The 13,889-nt window shown below is 43.3% G+C and overlaps 1 protein-coding gene across 1 annotated transcript in view; it reads right to left on the reverse strand.

Moving 5' to 3' along the window:
- Nucleotides 1–8,135, reverse strand: part of Hdac1 (histone deacetylase 1) — a 29,797-nt gene extending 21,662 nt beyond the window's left edge. The window contains exons 1-2 of the mRNA XM_047519457.1: nucleotides 8,006–8,135; nucleotides 2,804–2,916 (exon numbers count right to left, since the gene is read on the reverse strand). Coding sequence (XP_047375413.1) covers nucleotides 2,804–2,916; nucleotides 8,006–8,054 — 162 coding nt within the window. The 5' untranslated portion in view covers nucleotides 8,055–8,135. The remainder of the gene's footprint in view (nucleotides 1–2,803; nucleotides 2,917–8,005) is intronic.
- Nucleotides 8,136–13,889: the final 5,754 nt, after the last annotated feature.

Genomic DNA, 13,889 nt, shown 5'->3' on the forward strand with positions numbered 1-13,889 from the left:
TGCCCCTGGATTCAATCTCCAGTACCAAAAATAAAAAATAAAAATAAACTAATTAATTAAAAATTAAAAAATAACAAGGGATATTGGTGATGTAGCTCAATGGTAATGCTTGCCTAGCATTTGAGAAGCCCTATATATGAGAAGCCCTGGGTTTGATCCCAACATCACACACAAGGAACAGAGGTCAATGAATAAGAAACCTGGAGATATTCAAAATCAGCATCCAACACAAGAAAAAGAGCAGAATTCTTGATTATGTAAACAGGAAGGTAGCTGGTTTTGTTAAGTAAGGATGGAGATCCCAGGAAAAATAATTACAAGTGTGAAGAAAGAATAAAGGAAGGCACCAGAAAGCGTAAAATTATATGAAAAAGGCTTCAACATGACTCCTTCAGGTACAGAACAGAAGTAATCATCCATTTCTTTCTTTCTTTTTGTTTTGGTACTAAGGATTGAATGAAACAAGGGGCACTTTACCACTGAGTTACATATCCAGTCCTTTTTTTGCTTTTTATTTTGAGTCAGGGTCTTGTTAAATTGCTAAAGGGCTCACTAAGTTACTGAGGCTGGTCTTGAACTTGCGATCCTCCTGCCTCAGTCTCCCAAATTGCTGGGGTTACTGCGTACACATCACAGTGCTGGCTACTACAGCAACTTCTATGAGAAATCTAAGAGTTTCTTTCAGGAATGATTCCCAAAAGTCATCAATCTCAGGACAGGTAATAAAATGGATACCTGTACTTTGAGAAAGGGATGCAAAGGTCACATTACAGAGAAAGGATAGGAGGGATGGAGAGAATTCACACTTAATGAAGCAGCACCAGAGAAGGAAAAGGTCACATTAAGTAAAACAAGGTCTAGAGATTTGAGGAGAGAATATGATGGCTTTTTGTTTTATGAGTTAACAATAAGAATACCACATAGATGAAGTCATCTCCAGGAAGGTATTAACTCCAACAGTAGCCACTCTTGGTTGCCTCCCCCAAAACCAACCCCAATTTGGTTGGGTATTGATGTACCCGGACACAGAGATCAAACCATAATTAGTCTAAGCCAGTTCTAGTAATCCTATACATTTATACTGGTGATTGTCTGAAGTTGGCAAATGATCCAATATATTTAAGCTGAAGTCTACTGGGAAACTTCTGGGAAGGGTTTTCTTTAGTAAAAATGGATGGGATATCCCTGAAAATCTCATGCTTTTCATTCCCAGCTGCCCTTCAAGCCTAAAAAAGAACTCTCGTCCCAAGGTCTATTGGCTCCTCTATTTTCCTCCTTGCTTCCCCAGGTGACTCTGCTGACTCCAGAGATATGACAGGGCCCTCTGGGGCAGAAGATTCATCTCCTTTCAGTCTCTGGAATGCAAAGAAGGATGCTGCTGTTGCTAGGTTACTGGAGCTACTGGCACAGATTTTTACAACACACTCTTATTCCATAAGGCAACATGGATCCCCAGCCCCTCTTCATTTTATCATTTGAACTCCCGCAACCGTCTGCTAAGTGGCCTCACTGCTTCTAAAAGGCACGCATGTTCCAATTTCTCTTTTATCTAAAACACTTCACTTGTTCCTATTTGCCTCCAGAAGAGGTTAAACTGGGAACTGTTTAATTTGGTCCACAAATGTACTGTTACGTTTTGTCACACACCTGTTAAAAACGAAAACCTTTGTTCACCATTTTAAATCTGGCAGATTTTATGTGAGCAAGGTTTCTGAATTCTCTTTAAAAACTGGAAAATCAAGCAAAAATGAGTTGAAGTTGAGTCTAGAAGTTGGTAAGAGTCTACACTCTCTAGCAACTAGAGACCTGGCATCTAGTTCTATAGTCTTAATCTTTTCTTTGGAGCTTGGCCCAGTAACACATGCTTGTAACTCCAGCAACTTGGGACACTGAGGTGGGATTGCAAGTGGATGCCAGCCTGCACAACTTAATGAGACCCTGTCTCAAAATAAAATATAAAGAACTTAATGGAGCTCAGTGGTAGAATGCTCCCCAATTTAATCCTCAGTACAACAAAAAAGCATCAAATATTTTGGCCCTGACTCACCAGTTTCTTAGTACAGCACATCCAACCCTTGCTGACCTCTCCAGCTCTATCTCCCATTACTCACACTATGAACTCACACAGTGTACCTGCTTACTGAACTACTTATATTTCCCCCAAACATTGTATTTTCCTTACTTTTGCTTGCTTGTCTTTGTTTTGCCCTTGGCCAGAAATGACAGCCCCTTGTAGGTTAAACTCTATTCAATTTGTTAAAACCCTGCTTAAGCCAGGTACGGTGAGGCACAGCTATAATCCTAGTAACTTGGGAGGTTGAGACAAGAGGATTGCAAGTTCAAGGTCAGCCTTACCAACTTAGTAAGACCCTCTCTCAAAAAAAAAAAAAAAAAAAAAAAAGACTGGGATATAGCTCAGTGGTAAAGCATCCCTGGGTTCAATCTCCAGTGCCCAAAAGATAGATAGACAGACAGACAAAAATAAAATAAAACCCTGCTTATCTATCACCTCTAGGAAACATTCCATGACTCCCCTCTTCCTTCACTCCTCATTATCTCTGCATCTTCTATATTCTTTAATTGTTCTACATATACATAGTTTATTTGTTTACAGGTAGATCTCAGAACTAGAGTGAACTTCTTAAAAAACAGAATCTCTATCATGTACAATACCTTCCACATAATCGCTACTCAACACAGTTATTAATAAATGAATGAGTAGTTGAGAAAATGAAATAATCAATGACATACGGGGAATCAGAGTCAAGGAGGTTAGGTAGGGATAGTGCTCCCAGGAACTCACATAAATTTCCATTTTTCGATAGAGGCCATAGTTGAGCAGCAAATTGTGAGTCATGCGGATTCGGTGAGGCTTCATTGGATGGCCTTGTCCATAATAGTAATTTCCAACATCCCCTGAAGAAGAGTGACAACTTCAGTAAAACAGGACATACACTTCCAGGAGAAGTCAGGAATTTTTACAACAAACTCCCAAACTCTTTTTCTGGTTCATTTCTAGTTTCCAAGATTCTCTCCCACCTTGAAGTAGGGGAATTGCAAAAGAAACAAAACAAAGCAGGGGACCCTGATAAGGTCAGCACTTAAAGATGAATCTGGCCCACTTTCTTCTTCTGGAACCCATTAGCTCTAGACGGTATGACCGGTTCACTCTAAAGCTACTGGGGAACAGAAAACAGTGAGGCAACTCACTTCACCATACCTCTAAGGAACTCCCTCCTATAACAGAAAATTAGCCATTACTACTCAGATTATTATAAGCCACAATTCACCTCTTATATTGTGACACTTTACGGTTTCAAAGCATATTCATTTTACTTTTGGATCCTTACAGTAACACTGCAAAATAAGTCAGATGGGGAGTATTCTTCCCACTTTATAGATAAAACCCTTATTGCCACTTGCTTCATCTATAGCAATAGCCTTCTAATTGGTCCCTCCACCTTCAGTCCAAACCCTCTACCACACTATCACCGGAGGTATTTTCCTAATCCTCAATTGTAATAACATCACTCTTCTACTCAAAATCCTTAATGGCTCCCCATCCCCTACAGGATAAATGGTAAAGCCAGGGATGATGGCACATATCTGTAATCCCAGCTACTAGCGAGCCAGGAGGATCATGAGTTAGAGGCCAGCCTAGGCAACTTTGTGGGACCCTGTCTCAAAATAAAAAGGATTAGGGGATATGGGTCAGTGGTAGAGCACCCCAGGACTCAATCCCTAGTACCACAAAAAAAATTAAAGGAACTTAATTGAGACTCAAAGAAATTAAGTGCCTGCCCAAAAACACACAGGTAACGAGTGATCTGGAAGTCAACTCTTCTGATTCCAAATTCAGTATGCAAAAAGCTACACTGGAGCTGGGCACGGGGGCACACTCCTGTAACCCCAGTGGCTCAAGAGGCTGAGGCAGGAGGATGGAGAGTTCAAAGCCAGCCTCAGCAAAAAGCGAGGCACTAAGCAACTCAGTGAGACCCTGTCTATAAATAAAATACAAAATATGTCTGGGGATGTGGTTTAGTGGTCGAGTACCCTTGAGTTCAATCCCTGGGCCCCCCCCCCCCCCAAAAAAAAGCTACATTGGGATTCCCAGGTACCTAATTCAGCTTGCATATAATCTAAAGGGTTCTATAGGTCTACTTGGTAGAAAGTTCCTTGAACAATGCTCCAAAATTGAGTGAACTACACATCCAAAGATCTCTACTTAGATGGTTTTGGGGATGAGGCAGAGCTTTCAGTGCCCAGTGGAAAAAAAGGCATGGGCCTTGGTTCCTAGCAACTCTTTTGCCTATCAAGCCTGGATCCAGCCAAGAGTCAGACCTGGAGAACTAAGATACCCTATCTAAAAGGCTAAAGGAGTACCTGCGGGTGGGGCCCAGAGACACCATCCTTTTTTAACAGTTTTTAATCAAGTTTCTGAGACCTTTTTTTGTGGTGCTGGGGATTGAACACAGGGCCTTGTGCTTGTGAGGCGAGCACTCTACCAACTGAGTTATATACCCAGCGCATGTTTCTGACACTTTTAAAGAAATAACTAAATTTATTTACATACTACTTAAAATTTTTTTTTTGGAGGTGGGGGGCACTGTACTAGGGATGGAAGCCAAGACCTCTTGCATGCTAACTAGGTAAGTTAGTGCTCTACCACCATACTACCATACTATACCCTCCAGCTCTGCCATCACTGTTCTTTCCTATCATGGAAACTATCATTTCAGTTTTATGGAAAAGTAACCTGAAAGGTAAGTGACCTGTCAAACATTGCAAAACTTCTGCAAGGCAGAGTCAAAGAAATCTGAATCCCAACCAAGAGACCACACTGCAAAACAGAGTTTGTCAAGAAGTTTAGTCCCTTTTCTGAAGACTGACTCCTTTCTACTTTTCTTCTTTTAAACTGGGAATGTCAAGACCATAAAACTATGCAAAATGATATAGCTACAAAATCACAGGTTCCGAACTCAAATGGGCCCTCCACTGCTCAGCAATCCTTCCAAATTTATTCCCTGGTTCTTTCTTTCACAACAGCTAATTAAATCTCCTCTCTTCAAGATTCCTACTGCAGCAACTGCCCTCCCCCACCCTCAAAGAATACTCTCTGACTCCATCTTGAGAACCCCTCAACTTTCTCTTCATCTTCTCTCCTTCAAACTTACCTACATTTGAACTTTTCCTTGCCACTCACCCTCTTATCACAAAGGGACTTCTTAAAGGCTAGTGTCCCTACCTGGGCTCTGGTTTCCATGTCACCTGTCACTACCAGTCCCTTTCCTGTATCTTCAACTTCTCCTTCTCTTCTGGTTGTTTTCTATAAGAATTTGAATATGTTCAACTCTTAGTTACTACTTCTCACTTTATCAACAACCCTCTCCTTGCCTCACACAAGCTTCCCTTAAAAGTTGTCAGCCTCGGTCAGGAGTGGTGGTACACACCTGAAACCCCAGTGACCCCGAAGGCTGAAGCAGGAGGCTTCAAGTTTGAGGCCAACCTGGGCAAAAGTATTTTGAGCCAGTCTTAAAATAAAATGAAATAAAAAGGACTGGGGAGGTTAACTCAGTGGTAGAATGCCCCTGGATTCTATCCATAGTATGAAAAGAAAGTTTAGAACACAAGCCTTAAAAAAAAAAAAAAACTGGCGTAGCCGGTGGAAGGCCCTGATTTAACCCAGTACAGCAAAAGGGGGAAAAATTTTTTTCTCAATCTAATGTCTCTTTTTTACCTATCCATTTGTTCCTGAATCTACTAAAATCCGTACTTCTGTATCCTTTCTTCATTTAATCAACAAGTATTTTTTGAGTCCACTATGAGCTACACACTGTTTTGGGGGCTAGGGATCCAGTAGACAAGGCACAATCCCTTTTTTTTTTTTTTTTTTTTTTTTGCGGTGCTGGGAATCGAACCCATGGCCTTATGCTTGCAAGGCAAGCACTTTACTGACTGAGCTATCTCCCAGCCCCACAATCCCTTTCCTAAGGAAGCTTACTGACTCCAAGAAATGTGACCAAGGGCTAGGGATGTAACTCAGTTGGTAGAGTGCCTCACAAGCACAAGACCCTGGGTTCAATCCCCAGTACTGAAAAAAAAAAAAAAAAAAAAAAAAAAAAAAGAAAGAAAAAAAAAGAAAGAAAGAAAGAGAAAAGAAATGTGACCAAGCAAATGGGCAATTTCTTTTTCTTACTTTTTTTTGGTAGTATGAGGATTGAACCCAGGGGCTCTACCACTGAGCTTCACCCCCAGCCTCTTTTAATACAGGATCTAAGTTGCTGAGGCTGGTCTCAAACTTGTGATCCGCCTGACTCAGCCTCCCAAGTCACTGGACAAATGGGCAGTACCAATACACAGTAATAAGTGCTGACAGCAGTACAGACCATGAGGACCACTAGACTTTCCTCAGTCCAGTTCATTAGAATTTCACCCTGAATCTTTTTCATCCTATACAATTTCTTGAGTGATTACATCCTCTTCTAAATAACTAAGATTACTATCTGAATACTAACAATTACCAAAAATCTATCTTATTTCTGTCTTTTAAATTGCAGGTGTAAATGGTCAACTACCTACTGGATAACCTCCAGTTGGATGTCCCGTAAATATCGCAATAGTTTTTGTTGTTGTTTTGCAGCACTAGACTGGAACCAGTTCCTTGCACATGGTAGGCAAGTGCTCTCCACTGAGCTATATCCCTGTCCTTTTTATTTTATTTTGAGTCAGGGTCTCATTATGACTCCCAGGCTGGTCCCAATTTGCAATCCTCCTGCCTCAACCTCCCAAAGTGCTGGGATTACAGCACATAGTCACTTCTAAAAACTAAAAATAAAATCCAAAAATATTAACTGATATGGTTCTTGGCAAAAAAAACCTATCATCAAACTTTCCCTACCAGAAACTTGTGATCCAAGACTTCTTCTTACCCTTACATTCACTAATTTCTGACCCAGAGATATGTCTAAGGCGTAACCCTGATGATGACACCAATCTACATACAACTTTAATGATTCACAAGCGCCCTCAGAATAAAGTCCACCTTTCTCAGGACTGCATGCCCAGCCCTTTACATTCTGGTCCCTATTCATTTCTCAAGCCCCATCACTTACACTTCCTCTCTCTGTCCAGCTCCCCACCCCCCAAATCTGTGCATCAGCCGTACTGTACAAATATATGCTGTTTTTCAAAGGTTTGCCTCTTACCTTGCCTTCCCCGCACCTGGCTAAGAACTCCTATCCTTCAGGTCCTAAGTGAGATTCCACCTGCTTCCCTGACCCCTCATGTTGGATGGGGTGCCTCTTCTCTGCTCCCCAACACTGAGACCTCCCTCACCCAGTACCATAATGGGAGGGCACTTCTGACACTACCTAGCTCCCCCTTTAGACTGAGCTGAAGATGGGAAGTGGAACTGGGTGACCCCCGTGGCCCCAGCGCCCAAGCACTAACTATAGCAGAGTAAGTTACTCCATAGATTTTTGTTCAATGAGAAGTTTGTTTTAACAGGGTGCATCCTTCTTCCAACCCCTGGGGCCCCACTTCCCAGCAGCGACTGCAGGCCCTGCTCAGAGGCTGGGGGAGGGGAAGCGGGTGACCAGACCTGCAGAACTCTCACCAAAAAACCACTAGCAAGGATCGGGATGGCGACAGACCTTTGTATTCTCGGCAGGCAAATACACCCTTGCAACCGTCTCCATCAGACTCTGCCTCCCCTCCTCAGCCTCAGCTTTCCCTCCCGGAGTCCCGCCCGAACTCTCCACATCAAACTCCTTTGGAATCTCCCACCAAGTTACCTCCGGCTTCCCCCGCACCGCCCCCCTCGGCCTCAGCCTCCTCCCTCAGCCTCGATCTTCTTCTCAGCCTCCTCCCTCAGCCTCGACCTCCTTTCTTCTCAGCCTCCTCCCTCAGCCTTTCCCCAACGCCCAGCCTTTCCCCAGTCTCCTCAGCCTTGCGATCCCCGATCCCGCCGGCCCGGCCCCGCCCCCGCCGCCAGGACGGTGCTCACCGTCGTAGTAGTAACAGACTTTCCTCCTGGTGCCCTGAGTCTGCGCCATCTTGCTGCCTCCCGTCCCTCCCGTCAGTCGGTCCGTCCGCCCTCCCGCCCGCGGCTCCGCACGGCGTCCGACCAGGAGGAGGGGCGGTTCTCCAGCCCGCCCCGCCCGTCCCCTCCCGGGCTCACCTATAGCCGCGCAGCCCGGGCATCGCTCCAGCCAATCAGCTAGCGCAGGGTCGGGCCCGGAACTCTGCAGGGGGCAAGGGCAGCCCAGAGAGGCAGCCTCGGGCCCCCTGGGCCTGTACCAAGGTCCGCGACGGAGGGGTGGGGGAGCTGCCCGGGGACCGTACCATCAGTCCCGGGGGAGGAGGCAGCTCCGTAAAGTGCACAGTCCCGTTTCGTCGCTGGAAGCGCGCTTGGAGAGCAGAGACCAACTTTCTAGTTTTACAGAGAATAAATTGAGACCCACAGAAGAAAAGTGACTGGTACAAGGTCACTCCGCTAATGAATAGGCTGAACCCGGTTTAGAATGAGGGTTTGGAGAAGGGAGGGGAAGAAAATGACAAAAAAAAGGAAACTAGTATTTCTCAAGGGCTCTCTGTGGGCCAAGAACTGTGTAATAACTTTACTAATGTCCTCAGTTATTCTTCTCAACCACTCCGGTGAAGGGCTTCTTATCCTCATTTTAGTGATTGATTGATGATTGATTGATTGATTGATTTTCGGTTCTAGGAATTGAAACCCAAAGGCTCGCCCTTGCTAGGCAAGCCCTTTATCACTGAGCTACTCCCCGGCCCTCTTTTAATTTTGTTTGGAGCTGAGAGTTTCCCTAAATTGCCCAGGCAGGTCTTGAATTTGCAATACTCCTGCCTCAGCCTCTCAAGTAGCTGGGATTAAAGGTGTACCAGTCCAAGTAGCTGAGATTACAAACATGTGCCGCCACCCATGGTAATTGTACGTTTTTTTTTTTTTTTTTTAATTGCCTACTATGCATGGGAAGCTCTGTAACAAAGTGACAGAACCCAGCCTTTCTAATTCCAAAGTTTACCCACTCTGATATAGTCATCCCCAGATGACTGAGGAATCTTAGAAGAAATTTGGAGCTGGGCTGGTGGTACATGCCTACAAAACTAGTGACCAGGGAGGTCGAGGCAGGAGGATTGCAAGTTCGAGGTCAATCTCAGCAACTTAGACTGTCTCAAAATAAAAAAGGGCTGGGGATGTGACTCAGTGGTTATGCAGCCCTGGGTTCAATCCCTGGCACCAAAAAAAGGAAGAAATTTGGGTGTCCTGTTATTAGGAAAGCAGGGTTTCTCAGCCTTGATGCTATTGACATTTGGAGCTGGATAATAATAATTATTATTTTTTTAAAACTCTACACCAAGAATACAAATACCCAATCAACAAATGGGCTAAGGATATGAACAGACACTTCACAGAAGAAGATCTACAAGCAATCAACAAACATATGAAAAAATGTTCACCATCTTTAGTAATAAGAGAAATGTAAGTCAAAACCACACTAAGATTCCATCTCACCCCAATTAGAATGGCGATTCTCAAGAATACAAGCAACAATAGGTGTTGGAGAGGATGTGGGGAAAAAGGTACACTCATACATTGCTGGTGGGGCTGCAAATTAGTGCAGCCACTCTGGAAAGCAGTGTGGAGATTCCTTAGAAAACTTGGAATGGACCTACCATTTGACCCAGCTATCCCACTCCTCGGTCTATACCCAAAGGACTTAAAATCAGCATAATACAGAGATACAGCCCCATCAATGTTCATAGCTGCTCAATTCACAATAGCCAGACTGTGGAACCAACCTAGATGCCTTTCAATTGATGAATGGATAAAGAAACTGTGATATATATATACAATGGAATATTACTCAGCTATAAAGAATAATAAAATTATGGTTTTTGCAGGCAAATGGATGAAATTGGAGAATATCATGTTAAGTGAGATAAGCCAATCTCAAAAATCCAAAAGACGAATGATCTCACTGATAAGCGAATGATGACACGTAATGGGAGGGGAGCAAGAATGGAGGAAGGAGGGACTGTATAGAGGGAAAAGAGAGGTGGGAGGGCTGGGGGGGAAGGAAAAAAATAACGGAATGAATCAAACATCATTACTCTATGTAAATGTATGAATATGCAAATGGTATGCTGTTACTCCATGTACAAACAGAAACAACATGTATCCCATTTGTTTACAGTAAAAATAAATTTAAAAAAATAATAATTATTATTATTTTTTAATGGAGTGCCCTAAGAGGAGACGTCAAGGAATAGCGATAAAATGTGAGCTCCTGGGTCAGTGACAGAACTGGAACAATAAAACATTACCGGTTAGGGTCTGCGAGGACTGTCAGGGCATTGAGATTGCCACGAATAAGGGGAGCTCTGGAGATAGCAGTGGTCTAAGATCAGAAAGGGACAACAGGGACTATTGGGGAACTGCAGAAAGAGTGAGGGTCGCAGAGGGTGGGAACAGAGTCAGATCATGGCTCAACTTCTGCCTGGATAATTCTTATAATAAGGGCTGTTCTATGCATTGTGGATGCATATCAGCATGCTGCCCTCCAACCATTGGAGACCACTGGCACCCCTCACACACACTGTGACAACCAAAATTGTCTCCAGACTTTACCAAATATCTGGGGAGGGGAAGACAAGATGGGGTGTAGAATCATTCCCCACAAGAACCACACACTAGATCCTAGATTGATCAGTCATTAACTGCTCATTACTGAAAGCTGAAAACCAAAAAGGACTGTGCTGGGCTATTAAAATAATAGCTACCACAGCCTTAATATGTGCCAATGTGCCAAACATTGTACTAAGTTACTTATCTTTGGTCCTGCTCTCAGTAAGATACACATTTATTCTTTCTTTCTTTTTTTCTTTCTTTCTTTCTTTCTTTCTTTCTTTCTTTCTTTCTTTCCTTCTTTCTTTCTTTCTTTCTCTCTTTCTTTCTTTCTTTCTCTCTTTCTTTCTTTCTTTCTTTTTTCTTTCTTCAGTACTGAGGATTGAACCTAGGGACCCTCTACCAGTGATCTCCATCTCTAGTTCTATTTATTTATTTTTTGAGACAGTGTCTCACTAAATTGCCCAGGTGGCCTTGAACTTGGAATCCTCCTGCTTCAGCCTCCAGAGTAGCTGGCATTACAGGAGCTACATCCCCATCCCCATCTGGTTTATGCCTCTTTAAATAGTGCTCGGGAGCTTGTGCTGGGAACTGCATGTGGGCCTTTAGTTGTAAGGTAACAGAAAATCTAAGATCCATTGTTTTTTCATAGAAACAGCAAATCGACCTGGAATAAACCCTGTTTCCCATTCTGTCAACGCTTCCCAGCTGGCCTCGAATGGGTTTACTTAACCTTTCTAGGCCTTCATTTCCCTCTTTGCAAAACAGGGAGAATAAGAAAACAAAGTTCAATGACTCTGTGGCCATACACAGTATCCACAAGAGGAGGGTGAGATCCCATGAGCTCATGGGTGTGGTAGCACTTTATGAAACAGAACAGGCATCATAAACTCAGAGGCCTACAGTGGTCAAGCAGGTGATATAAGTGAAGGAGTTTATGTTACTATGACTCATGTTCTTTGCATATTTTAAAAATTGGATTTTTCACCTTCATGCAGCCGAGTGTGGTGGTGCGCTCTGGCAATTCCAGTCATTTAGGAGAACAAGGCAGGAGGATCACAAATTTGAGGCCAGTTTGGGCAATTTAGCAAGACTCTGTCTCAGAATAAATAATTTTAAAAGCTGGGCATGGAGCTCAATGGTCAAGCATCCTTGGGTTCTATCCTCAGTATAACACACACACACAGACACACACACACACAAAGATAAATTAAAAAAAAAGAGAGAAATGTGTCTTTTTCTCCATCTTCCCATCTTTCATCAAACACACTGCCATGTTGAGATACCTTTAATTTTTTTCCTTCTTTGTGGAAATGCATCTGAAAAAAAAAAAAAGTAGTTCATTTTCTCTCTTATTGTAAGAATAACAGTGCAAAATTTATGGTAAATAAATACTAACACTCTGTTTCACTGTTTGGATGAGGGTCTGGCAAGAGAGTTCATGACTCACCTGAACGGGGATGGTCACTACTCCTCTCCATGAGAACAAGTAAGTCCAGTGTAGCCAAGTCTTCCATTTTTCAAGAGAAGTCAGAAATCTACACTTTTGTACAAAAATTTCCCCAGTTTTATAAATTGGTTAATCCAATCTTTTTTTAAGATAGCACTAAGCACCATCCTTCCGGTTTTGTTTTGTTTTTGTTTTGGTGTGTGGGGGATCTTTTTGTTTGTTGGTTGGTTGGTGCAGAGGATTGAATCCAGGGCCTCCTACATGCTACACTAACCCTCTACCACTGAGCTACATCCCCATCCCCAGGAACCTTCCTTTTAAATGTAAGTCAAGCTGGGCATGTGGTGGTGGCTCATGCCTGTAATCCCAGCAACTCCAAGGCTGCAACGGGAGGATCATGAGTTCAAAGCCAGCCTCAGTAAATTAGCAAGGCCCTCAGTGACTTAGTAAGACCCTATCTCAAAAAATAAAAAGGGCTGGGGATGTAGCTCAGTGGTAAAGCTCCCTTGGGTTCAATTCCCAGTACCAAACAATAAAGGTAAAAATAAAATGTAAGTCAAGAACAAAGCATAGTGGTGAATGCCTGTAATTCCAGTGGCTCAGGAGGCTGAGGCAGGAGGATCTCAAGTTCAAAACCAGCCTCAGTAACTTAGCCCTAGGCAACTCATCGAGACCCTGTCTCTAAATAAAATACAAAAAAGGGCTGGGGATGTGACTCAACAGTAAAGCACCCCTAGAATTAATCCCTGATTGAAAAAAAAAAGAAGAAGAAACAAAAAACTCTGTCTCAAAATAAAGAATAAAAAGGACTGAGGATGTAGCTTAGTGGTACAGCACCCTTGGCTTCAATTCCCAGCATGGCAAATAAATAAATAGAGTCAGATCATGTCAAGGATTTGCAAAGATCCCTGTTGAGTCTCCTCAAAATGACTTCTGCAAAGGACACGGGTCCCTAGCCCTTAGGATCTATACCCTCTCAGGCCAGCATTACGTCCCAGAACCAGCTAAGCTCCAGCCTCAGACTAGTCCTTCTGACTGACCACTCCATTTCCTGAGGTTCATTCCCTCACCTTCGAAGCTTTGCTTAAGTCACTTTCTTCAACTAGGGTTACAGTGATAGAGCATTGGCCTCGCATGTGCAAGGGTATGAGTTTGATCCCCAACACCCAAAATGACAAAAAAAAAGTTGCCTTTACAGTGAGGCCTGACAACCTTGAACATTGCAAACATTCCCAAAATATGACATTCCTAACTCCCCTTGCCCTGCCCTAATTGTGCCTCAGCGCTCATCATCAATAGCATTCTATATGATTTCACTTCTTTGTGATGCTTATTATGTTTTCCCTTGCTAGAATGTAAGCACCACAAGACAGAGGTTTGTGTATTACCTACTGCATATCCTATCAGCCTCAAGTAGCGCCTGGCACACGGTGGATGTTCAATAAATATTTGTTCAATGAGTGAATTAATTCAGTATTTTGTGGGGAGATACCAGGAATTGAACTCAGGGGCACTCAACCCTGAGCCACATCCCCAGCCCTATTTAGTATTTTATTTATAGACAGGGTCTCACTGAGTTGCTTAGGGTCTCACTAACTTGCTGAAACTGGCTTTGAACTGGTCATCCTCCTACCTCAGCCTCCTGGGTCACTGGGAATACAGGCGTGTGCCACCGTGCCTGGCTAATTCAATATTTTAGAACACCCTGTGCTGGACACGGTGGCACTCAACTGTAATCCCAGCAACACTGGAGGCTGAGACAGGAGAATCACAAGTCTAAGTCCAGCCTGGGCA

This window comes from Sciurus carolinensis, chromosome 1 (genome assembly GCF_902686445.1).
Source record: "Sciurus carolinensis chromosome 1, mSciCar1.2, whole genome shotgun sequence".
Taxonomy (NCBI): Eukaryota; Metazoa; Chordata; class Mammalia; order Rodentia; family Sciuridae; genus Sciurus; species Sciurus carolinensis.